At 38.0% G+C, this 12,214-nt stretch overlaps 1 protein-coding gene across 4 annotated transcripts in view; it reads left to right on the top strand.

The window, feature by feature from the left end:
* Positions 1–12,214, top strand: part of Hmt-1 (ABC transporter ATP-binding protein/permease Hmt-1) — a 284,462-nt gene that overhangs the window by 24,996 nt on the left and 247,252 nt on the right. For all 4 annotated transcript variants that reach the window (XR_011393767.1, XM_070098648.1, XM_070098647.1 and 1 more), the window contains 3 exons: positions 1,517–1,811; positions 6,039–6,264; positions 11,176–11,329. Coding sequence is in view for 3 of the 4 variants with exons in the window: in XM_070098648.1 (XP_069954749.1) it covers positions 1,541–1,811; positions 6,039–6,264; positions 11,176–11,329 (651 nt within the window). In the remaining variant the exon portion in view is untranslated. The remainder of the gene's footprint in view (positions 1–1,516; positions 1,812–6,038; positions 6,265–11,175; positions 11,330–12,214) is intronic.

Here is a 12,214-nt window from a genome sequence, read left to right as displayed (position 1 = left end):
TAAAGATAATACACCAGTTAATAGGCAGGATGAGGGTAAATTCTTGGGATTTCATCTAGACACCCAGCTAAAATTCAACACATACGTCCAGAACATTGCAAATAAAATTTACAAAACAGTGGGCTTTCTCTCAAAAATATGCATATATGTGCCCAAAACTTCCCTGCACAATTACATCTGCTGATGCATACTACACTAGTGGTGTAGCCACCTTCTCTTCTGTTATGCATGGTAATAATTGTGGAGTGGTGCTAAATCCACAAGGATCATATGGTGTAAACCTATATTGTATAATGTAGCAAAACAGAATACAGTACTGCATATCTTTGAATAAGAGGAGAAATCTGTGGGCACTGATACATTAACTCATTAATGTGTACTGTGTCTGTCTTAATCCATTTGTTGACCAGTGCTTATGCTTGCATTGTTTCAGCTGTGGTGAGTGGAAGAGATGGAGGAGGGAGGGAAAGAGGAAGAGGAAAAATGTAGAAACTGATAGGCATATCATTTTACATACAGAAGGCTTGGCCACCAATGTCACAAAGTCATTTGTGATCTTACTAGCCTCATCAGTCATAACCTAACCACACTGATATTAAGGCTGGGGCTCTACAGTGTCTTATATATGCAGCATGTGATAAATACTACAAACAGTAATTGAAATGTTACTCAACTTCACCACATAAATTCTAGAACACAAGTACATGTATGCATGAAAATTCCACAGGTCCCTAAGTGCTTGCATCATCCATTAAAACAGGCATGCACACATGGCATTAATGGGGCCCCTCATCAGTTAAGAACATAGCATAAGTGTAACATTACAAGAAAAGTAATTGGTTGTATCTAGTCCATTGAAAATATATCCTGCCAAGCTATGGGAGTGGGCTTAAGCTTTTTGGCTCCTGTGGGCTCATTATTTTAATTTTGTAGTAATATAGTAATAAGTATGGTACGTATTTGTATCAAGTACTATAACACAGAATTATAATAAATATCTTTGTGTTCATCAGGGAACTGAATCAGATCACAGGCTTATGTGTACATTTAAAAGTAGATCTTTTCTTTTATAATATTTTTTGTTTTAATGACATTAGATACTAGGTGAATTATGGGCTTGACTATTTAACTCTCAAACTGTCCAAACGTAGATCTACATTTATGTGCATAGTGCTCCGAACGTAGATCTACGTTTTTTTAATGCTTTCAAATGTAAAAAAAACGTAGATTTACATTCGGGGCACTCTGCACATGAACGTAGATCTACATTTGGACAGTTTAAGGTTAAATTGCATTTTATGTAACTGAAAACATTTTAACTTTTACTGAGGTTTGAAACCTTTAATATTAAGCTAGAATCTTGATAGTATCAGATATTCATTTAAGTGTCAGTTTATACAGTATACATATATGGTATAATATATACTGTATGTGTACAATATCTAGCTCACCTCTAGAACTAAGTTATTTAATACAAAATATATAATTATACTGTATAATGATTTGTTCTTTCCAGGTGCAGTTATTAAATGAATCAAAGATGATGTACTGCCCACCTAATGTCACATTCATTGACATCTGGGTCAACCATGGGATATCCCACTGCTTTTTGGATACCATCACTGCAGCAGTTTATGCATTATTCCTAGTTTTATTTGGATCAGGACAATGGATTATGTACCACAAGTATGCCACTGTGACTGACCAGTATTTAAGGCAAAAATCTGTACTCTTTGGTATCCAGGTGGCACTTACAATCTTGATGATGATTATCGCATGTGCAAGATTAGCACTGCAAGCAACAGTCATTGGTGAGGAAATATGAAGTTCTGTTAAAATTTTTCTTGCACTTTAGTGCAAGACTATTCGTATATTTTTTCTTTTAAGCTTTGGAACAGCAGGAATTATCCCCCTAAATTGATTGAATAATACTCACTTGATTGAATAATATTCACTTGATAAAAAAAAGTAAGTGTTCACTCATAATGATTAAAGTTTTATTTAGATATTGTTCATGTTTACATGTATTACAGTAGGAGAATGCACAACATTTTTATAGCTGTTTTATAGCTGGAATTTTAATCTTAATTGGTGCTGTGTAGTTTTGTCACAAAAAAATAAAAACATTTTGAAGACTGAAGTTCACTATTGTAATTATTTTTCTAATAGGTTTAATAGAAGTTTAGGCATTGTCCACAGTTGCTCATCATACATAATGGAACCCTGGTTTTCGTCTGGTTCGGTTATTGTACAATTCAGTTTTCGACCACTTTTTCCGGCAAAATTTTCCCCGTTTTCGTACATCCACTTGGAAATCATCCATACCAGACACATCCGCCTGCCCGCAGGACACGGCTGCCCATATGTTCGTGACTCAGTCTGCCTTTGTTACTCGTTCACTACGAGTGTCCCTCTAGTCTTAATGCCATAGTAATAATAATCACTCTTGGGCACATTAAATGTCTTATTTTACGTTAATATAGACATTTTCATTAATCCATCTATGATATTTTCTTCAAAATTATATAAGAAACATGTTACATATAATATAAACATGCAGTGTTTATATGCTATGGAGGGGTGGTAGTCGGGCGGAGGGAAAACATTACGTTTTCTCTGGTCCAGCACCAGAGAAAACATGTATGAATCTGCATTGGCCCAGTCACCCCCTTACTACATAACACTTTTGTTTACAACTCTCAGCATGAATTATTCATTACTTCTGCCTTTGTTTATGATGGCATCTAAAGGTAGTTGTTAGTAACAATTAAACTCAGTGAACATGGTATATCGATGGTAATAGTATAGCTCTGGGCTGCATTAAATATCATGCAGCTATGTAGGTAGGTGTAGGTATGTAGCCCAGGCAGACTACATACCTACATCTACCGGCTACCTACACCTGACTGTGTATGTATTTTACTTTTTATTGTGTTTTTTAATACCTAGTTCTTTTACTAACTTAATATAAGTTAGTGTAAACTTGACAACCCTATGCCTGTTGTGGAATCTATTTGTGGCTTTGGGGAAGTCCATGGGGTTGGATGTGAGTGGCCAGGATGTGGAAGAGTTGGTGGACGACCACAGGAAAGAGCTGGAATGGATTAATTGGATTTACATTATTTCTTAAGGGAAATATTACTTCAGTTTTCATACAAATTGGTTTTCGGCTGGCCTTCTGGAGCGGATTAAAAACGAAAACCAGGGTTCCACTGTACAGCCTCTCCTCACTTAACGACGGAGCTCCGTTCCTAAGACCACATCAGTAAACTAATTTGTCGCTAAGTGAGGAGTATACTATAATGGTAGTGGATTTGTGTCAACCATCTTTGACATTGTTTTAATGTCACCTTTGCACCTCTAGTCTGTTTATTTCAATATACAGTAGTGTACTGTATATTTAAATAAACAATAGAGGAAATCAGCTCTAGTATACATTATTTAGGTATAAATACTGGTCAGAGAGCCCATCGTAAGTCTGAGGTGTCGGTAAACGAGTATACGTCGCTAAGTGAGGAGAGGCTGTATTATAATACGTCTTATTATTAGTTTTGTTAGATATATTTTACCAGGTACAAGACATTTTAGGGTACTATATTAATGTATAATCCAGAAAACTTATACAGTGGAACCTTGGTTTTCATAGGATTTGGTTTCTGACGACTTTTTTCGTCGAAAATTTGTCCCAGTTTTCGTACATTCCCTCGTTTTTCTTAGAGTTGAAAATGGTACCTTCTTCAGTGATTAAGGACATGTGTGCAAAGTGGAGTGAGTTGCAAAGTTTTGTCAAATATCACCCTAACAAAGCTGTTGCAAGCTGTGTCTGCAAGATGTTCATTGACAATGCCTTGTCCCATTTTAGGCAAATCTTAGAGAGACACCAGAAACAGACCTCTCTGGACAGATTTTTTGTGTGACAAGGGTACAGTGACTCTCAAGCTGGTGCTAGTGCCAGTAAAAGACAAAGAAGGGAAGTAACCCCAGATAGGTATCAGGGGACCAAGACTGTTCAACTGCCTCCCAACATACATAAGGGGAATTACCAATAGACCTCTGGCTGTCTTCAAGCAGGCACTGGACAGGCACCTAAAGTCAGTACCTGACCAGCCGGGCTGTGGTTTATATGTTGGATTGCATGTGGCCAGCAATAACAGCCTGGTTGCTCAGGCCCTGATCCACCATGAGGCCTGGTCACAGACTGGGCAGTGGGGGCGTTGACCCTCAGAACTCTCTCCAGGTATAGGGCCTTGATACCTGAAGTCCTTATGGAAAGGGATTCCCCTTCCAAACAATAACCTCTCCTCCTCCCTCTCCCCTCCTTGACGTCTTCCATATACCAACGAAAGTCTTCAATAAAGTTAAATTTTATGGGTTATGCCCGACATTTTTTTATTTGAGTATATTCCAGTTACGAGGTTTCACTTAATATTATATAGCGGACTTCTTCACTAGTAGTTACAGTAAAGATTTCTGACTATATTATTATCTGACCTCATGTATTATGATACTACTAGGATATTGCTCTTTAATTTTAATATATACATGTTTGTCGGTTTAGTGCCTCCTCGCCTAACGAACGCATCGCATAACGTTAAATTCGCCTAACGATACATTTTAATGCTAACATTTTGCCTCGGCTAATGCTAAAAAACTCGCCTAATGATATTCGTTCTCTGGTATCAATTAATATCGTTAGGTGAGGGTCCACTGTATTGGAATCTGGGTTTGCCCATAATGGTGCAATTGTCTTGATGCACCAGGTAAATGACCGGACGCTAATTTAGCTGCCGGCTCACTTCTCCTGACCGACCTCATGTGGGGGTACATGGTCCCTCTGTCAGGGAGTAGGTTCGTACACTCTCTGCTAAGTAGGTTCAGGCCCTCAGCCACTAACACAATTCCTCCAGGTGCTCTAGAATATTACTTAGTCTCTTGCATGGGATAATATAGAATACATGCATCTCTTAGCAGATAACTGTTTGGTTTATGATTTGGAATAATCCAAGAAGTCTCTCTTGATTGTTATGAGTTGTCAGTAAGGTATTGGTTATTTAATACGCCTTAACGATTGTCTAACTTTACCATTGGGAGCTATGCTTTCCTGGTAATGGTCTTAATTAAGATCAGAGTTCATAAATTTATGAGTATTTATTCTGAGTTTAATATTATTAAAAATAAGAATTTTGTTATGGAATTTGAGTCATCCTCACAAGTAAGAAGGTTAACAAATGAAATTTTCATTGAGTAAGCTCTGCTACATTGGTGCTCAGTACCCTTGTTGTGTATGAAATTTTACCCCTAGACAAAGTCAGTATTCAGACTGATTCCCCAAAAAGAATCAGTGGCCTAAAGTTAAGCTCTCCATACGCAACAGTAAAAGTGATGTTAAATGTTCATTTATACATTTCATTAGTCATTTATATTTATTTCTCATTGTTTTCTTTATGTAAAACTATAGTTAATCTTTAAAAAAATTTATTTTTTGTTAATTTTGGGTGTCTGGAACGGATTAATTGGATTTACATTATTTCTTATGGGAAACATTCCTTCAGTTTTCGTACGATTCGGTTTTCGTCAGACTTTTTAGAATGGATTAATCATGAAAACTGAGATTCCACTGTATTACAAAAATACACTGGATGTAAAATCAAGTAGTATACATACTTGTACAGTAGCGTATGGCATATTTATCCCAGTCAAACTTTGGGATCTTCCTTCATGTCAGAGAATAATGAAGTTTTATTATTCTCTAGTGAGGAGGATTCCATAAATGTACTGTACTGTAAGTTATATTTTTTTATTTCATGTCTACAGTATTTTCAGAATACTAGACCTGTAGAGTTTTGGTTTTCCAGGTAATTTATGTATGACATTTTACTGTTATATTATTTATTTTGGCATGTTTATGTACTATTAAGATCAGTGATTTTAAATTAACATGACTTTATTGGAATGACAATTTTATCAAAATAGCTTTAAAATGATAAATGATGTCTGATAAATATGACTAGTAATGCAACTTAAATCTTTTTTCTCAGGTAACCATGTTATTTATGGATATATGATTCTGTACCTTGGCTGCAACCTGGTGTGCTGGCCCCTATCACTTCGTATTGTGTTCTTGGAGCGAAACTATCTTCTGCCAACAACACCTACCAGAGGACATGGAGTTGTGTTGCTTGTGTTTTGGACATTAGTGTTTGTCAGTGAAAATCTTGCATTTCTCAATCTAAGAAATGAGGATTGGTGGTTTGACCTCACAACGTGAGTACCATACTTTTATTTTTATTTTGAATACATTTTTTTTCTGTACTGTACAGATGCTCCTTGCTTTATGATGGCTGAATTTATGATATTTTGACTTTACAATAGTGTGATAGTGATGCACATTCAGTAGTCATCTGTATAACATACCACTACATATACTGTACCTGTATCATCCTTGAGTACACAAGTCAGTGTACTATAAAACTTTTTATTTTGTGCTGTACAGTACTATACATTTATTGATAGGATAAATTTGTGTTCATTTATTTACTTTTCAATACTGGTATTTAGTTACAGTAATTATTTGCTCATTTACTTATTCAGTGACAGTAGTTATTTATTTACGTATTTACCATATTGTATTCATTTTTTTTTTTCAACAAGTCGGCCGTCTCCCACCGAGGCAGGGTGACCCAAAAAAGAAAGAAAATCCCCAAAAAGAAAATGCTTTCATTATCATTCAACACTTTCACCACACTCACACATTATCACTGTTTTTGCAGAGGTGCTCAGAATACAACAGTTTAGAAGCATATACGTATAAAGATACACAACATTTATTATTATTTTATTATCACACCGGCCGATTCCCACCAAGGCAGGGTGGCCCGAAAAAGAAAAACTTTCACCATCATTCACTCCATCACTGTCTTGCCAGAAGGGTGCTTTACACTACAGTTTTTAAACTGCAACATTAACACCCCTCCTTCAGAGTGCAGGCACTGTACTTCCCATCTCCAGGACTCAAGTCCGGCCTGCCGGTTTCCCTGAATCCCTTCATAAATGTTACTTTGCTCACACTCCAACAGCACGTCAAGTATTAAAAACCATTTGTCTCCATTCACTCCTATCAAACACGCTCACGCATGCCTGCTGGAAGTCCAAGCCCCTCGCACACAAAACCTCCTTTACCCCCTCCCTCCAACCCTTCCTAGGCCGACCCCTACCCCGCCTTCCTTCCACTACAGACTGATACACTCTTGAAGTCATTCTGTTTCGCTCCATTCTCTCTACATGTCCGAACCACCTCAACAACCCTTCCTCAGCCCTCTGGACAACAGTTTTGGTAATCCCGCACCTCCTCCTAACTTCCAAACTACGAATTCTCTGCATTATATTCACACCACACATTGCCCTCAGACATGACATCTCCACTGCCTCCAGCCTTCTCCTCGCTGCAACATTCATCACCCACGCTTCACACCCATATAAGAGCGTTGGTAAAACTATACTCTCATACATTCCCCTCTTTGCCTCCAAGGACAAAGTTCTTTGTCTCCACAGACTCCTAAGTGCACCACTCACTCTTTTTCCCTCATCAATTCTATGATTCACCTCATCTTTCATAGACCCATCCGCTGACACGTCCACTCCCAAATATCTGAATACGTTCACCTCCTCCATACTCTCTCCCTCCAATCTGATATTCAATCTTTCATCACCTAATCTTTTTGTTATCCTCATAACCTTACTCTTTCCTGTATTCACCTTTAATTTTCTTCTTTTGCACACCCTACCAAATTCATCCACCAATCTCTGCAACTTCTCTTCAGAATCTCCCAAGAGCACAGTGTCATCAGCAAAGAGTAGCTGTGACAACTCCCACTTTGTGTGTGATTCTTTATCTTTTAACTCCACGCCTCTTGCCAAGACCCTCGCATTTACTTCTCTTACAACCCCATCTATAAATATATTAAACAACCACGGTGACATCACACATCCTTGTCTAAGGCCTACTTTTACTGGGAAAAAATTTCCCTCTTTCCTACATACTCTAACTTGAGCCTCACTATCCTCGTAAAAACTCTTCACTGCTTTCAGTAACCTACCTCCTACACCATACACTTGCAACATCTGCCACATTGCCCCCCTATCCACCCTGTCATACGCCTTTTCCAAATCCATAAATGCCACAAAGACCTCTTTAGCCTTATCTAAATACTGTTCACTTATATGTTTCACTGTAAACACCTGGTCCACACACCCCCTACCTTTCCTAAAGCCTCCTTGTTCATCTGCTATCCTATTCTCCGTCTTACTCTTAATTCTTTCAATTATAACTCTACCATACACTTTACCAGGTACATTCAACAGACTTATCCCCCTATAATTTTTGCACTCTCTTTTATCCCCTTTGCCTTTATACAAAGGAACTATGCATGCTCTCTGCCAATCCCTAGGTACCTTACCCTCTTCCATACATTTATTAAATAATTGCACCAACCACTCCAAAACTATATCCCCACCTGCTTTTAACATTTCTATCTTTATCCCATCAATCCCGGCTGCCTTACCCCCTTTCATTTTACCTACTGCCTCACGAACTTCCCCCACACTCACAACTGGCTCTTCCTCACTCCTACAAGATGTTATTCCTCCTTGCCCTATACACGAAATCACAGCTTCCCTATCTTCATCAACATTTAACAATTCCTCAAAATATTCCTTCCATCTTCCCAATACCTCTAACTCTCCATTTAATAACTCTCCTCTCCTATTTTTAACTGACAAATCCATTTGTTCTCTAGGCTTTCTTAACTTGTTAATCTCACTCCAAAACTTTTTCTTATTTTCCCAAACCTCTCCTTTAAAGTGCAGGCATTGTACTTCCCATTTCCAGGACTCAAGTCCGACTATATGAAAATAACCGGTTTCCCTGAATCCCTTCACTAAATATTACCCTGCTCACACTCCAACAGATCGTCAGGTCCCAAGTATCATTTGTCTCCATTCACTCCTATCTAACATGCTAACACACGCTTGCTGGAAGTCCAAGCCCCTTGCCCACAAAACCTCCTTTACCCCCTCTCTCCAACCTTTCGAGGACGACCCCTACCCCGCCTTCCTTCCCCTATAGATTTATATGCTTTCCATGTCATTCTACTTTGATCCATTCTCTCTAAATGACCAAACCACTTCAACAACCCCTCTTCTGCCCTCTGACTAATGCTTTTATTAACTCCACACCTTCTCCTAATTTCCACACTCCGAATTTTCTGCATAATATTTACACCACACATTGCCCTTAGACAGGACATCTCCACTGCCTCCAACCGTCTCCTCGCTGCTGCATTTACCACCCAAGCTTCACATCCATATAAGAGTGTTCGTACCACTATACTTTCATACATTCCCTTCTTTGCCTCCATAGATAGCGTTTTTTGACTCCACATATACCTCAACGCACCACTCACCTTTTTTCCCTCATCAATTCTATGATTAACCTTATCCTTCATAAATCCATCCGCCGACACGTCAACTCCCAAGTATCTGAAAACATTCACTTCTTCCATACTCCTCCTCCCCAATTTGATATCCAATTTTTCTTTATCTAAATCATTTGATACCCTCATCACCTTACTCTTTTCTATGTTCACTTTCAACTTTCTACCTTTACACACATTCCCAAACTCATCCACTAACCTTTGCAATTTTTCTTTAGAATCTCCCATAAGCACAGTATCATCAGCAAAAAGTAACTGTGTCAATTCCCATTTTGAATTTGATTCCCCATAATTTAATCCCACCCCTCTCCTGAACACCCTAGCATTTACTTCTTTTACAACCCCATCTATAAATATATTAAACAACCATGGTGACATTACACATCCCTGTCTAAGACCTACTTTTACCGGGAAGTATTCTCCCTCTCTTCTACACACCCTAACCTGAGCCTCACTATCCTCATAAAAACTCTTAACAGCATTTAGTAACTTACCACCTATTCCATATACTTGCAACATCTGCCACATTGCTCCTCTATCCACTATCATATGCCTTTTCTAAATCCATAAATGCAATAAAAACTTCCCTACCTTTATCTAAATACTGTTCACATATATGCTTCAATGTAAACACTTGATCTACACATCCCCTACCCACTCTGAAGCCTCCCTGCTCATCCGCAATCCTACATTCTGTCTTACCTCTAATTCTTTCAATTATAACCCTACCGTATACTTTTCCTGGTATACTCAGTAAACTTATTCCTCAATAATTTTTACAATCTCTTTTGTCCCCTTTCCCTTTATATAAAGGGATTATACATGCTCTCTGCCAATCCCTAGGTACCTTCCCCTCTTTCATACATTTATTAAACAAAAGTACCAACCACTCCAACACTATATCCCCCCCTGCTTTTAACATTTCTGTCATGATCTCATCAGTTCCAGCTGCTTTACCCCCTTTCATTCTACGTAATGCCTCACGTACCTCCACCACACTTACATTCTGCTCTTCTTCACTCCTAAAAGATGGTATACTTCCCTGGCCAATGCATGAAATTACCGCCTCCCTTTCTTCCTCAACATTTAAAAGTTCCTCAAAATATTCTCGCCATCTACCTAATACCTCCCTCTCCCCATCTACTAACTCCCCTACTCTGTTTTTAACTGACAAATCCATACTTTCCCTAGGCTTTCTTAACTTGTTTAACTCACTCCAAAATTTTTTCTTATTTTCATTTTTGATTTACTATATTTTTAACTTATGATAGGTTCGTTGGAATGTAACCCCATCGTAAGTCAAGGAGCACCCATACTTAGTTGGATAGAAACATTAAAATTTTTTGGTGGCTGTCACATAGAACTACACGTACATTCTGTGTCATGAGCTTGGCTGTCTCACATGAATTGTGAGTGGTAAATTTTGGCCTAGACATGAGAGAGTGAGTCTGTGCAGTGAGTGTGCACATAAAAAAAATCCTTGCTCCACACAGTGCATAATGGTGGAAGCAGACCTGTGACCTTTTGTATGATTTAAAATAGTGATTTTGAAGTGTTTTCCCGGATGGTTTTTTAGTTTTGTTTATTGAATAAAGTATATCTATTTATCTGTTAATGTTTGTCATTTTTCATGAGAAAATTATATATCTATACAAATGTAATCAGTTCACTTCTTTTTCTGCAGGGTAACAGATAAGCTGGAGTGTGCACTGTTTGTGGTACGCTACATATGTAGTTGCTTACTTTTTATCCTTGGACTGAAGGCTCCTGGAATTTCAACCCTTCGAGACTACGTCAACTTTGGAGGCACAATTAATGATCCTGAAATCAATGATGCTGTAAGTGAGCATGATTGATGTTAACCAATGCTTTTAAGAGTCAGCTTTTTTTCTTTTTTTTTTTATTTGCTTAGAATTTCTTCTCGCACAGCACTAATGTAAAATTATTTTTATGCTTTTATGCTTTTTTTGGAACATGTTTTTGTGGTTCTTGTTAATCAGGCTTTACAGTGGAACCTTGGTCCTCGAACTTAATTCATTCCAGAAGGCTGTTCGAGTGCCGATCCGTTCGAGTATCAAACAAATTCTTCCCAACAAATTTTCTTTTTTGTTGGCTGTTATTATTAATCTTCATAGGCCCCATAGTGACTTATTTATACAAATAATGTAAAAAAACACAAAAAAATACAAAGAAACACAAAATAGTTTACAGCGAAGTTCTGGCAGGCCGTGTTTGTTTGGTAAAGTGCTGAGCTTTGTTCGAGTACTGAGGTTCCACTGTACGTATTTGTATTTCATTAGCCATACATTGTAAAATTTCACCTGTGCATTTTATTCATTGAGGCAAAGCAACATCTATAGCTGGTCAGAAAAGCTATAATAGGAAAGTTGTGTACTTTGTGTACATGACATAAGGCATCTTTAATTAGTTCGTGCTAAGATAGATGTATGATGCAGTGTGCAACGAGAACAGTTTGTTAGGCTATCCTCCTCCAAGGAGGTGCCTTGATGCCAGTGAGGGGCTCTTGATCCAAGGAGCTGGACTTATCCTTCACTTCATTGGATCAAACTTATGCGAGTCCTATTCTGTAGGAGCTATATGACTCCTAAGGGTTTAGCACTTCCCTTTCAATATAATAAATGCTGGACTGTGGTAGTGATTAACAGATTGCATGGTGTTAGGTAGTTGCTGGTAAACAGTAACCACCTAGGAAAGTAGTATCT

This window comes from Cherax quadricarinatus, chromosome 63 (genome assembly GCF_038502225.1).
Source record: "Cherax quadricarinatus isolate ZL_2023a chromosome 63, ASM3850222v1, whole genome shotgun sequence".
Taxonomy (NCBI): domain Eukaryota; kingdom Metazoa; phylum Arthropoda; class Malacostraca; order Decapoda; family Parastacidae; genus Cherax; species Cherax quadricarinatus.
Note: the sequence above shows the minus strand (reverse complement) of the source record. Positions and strands in the feature narration are given on the sequence as shown.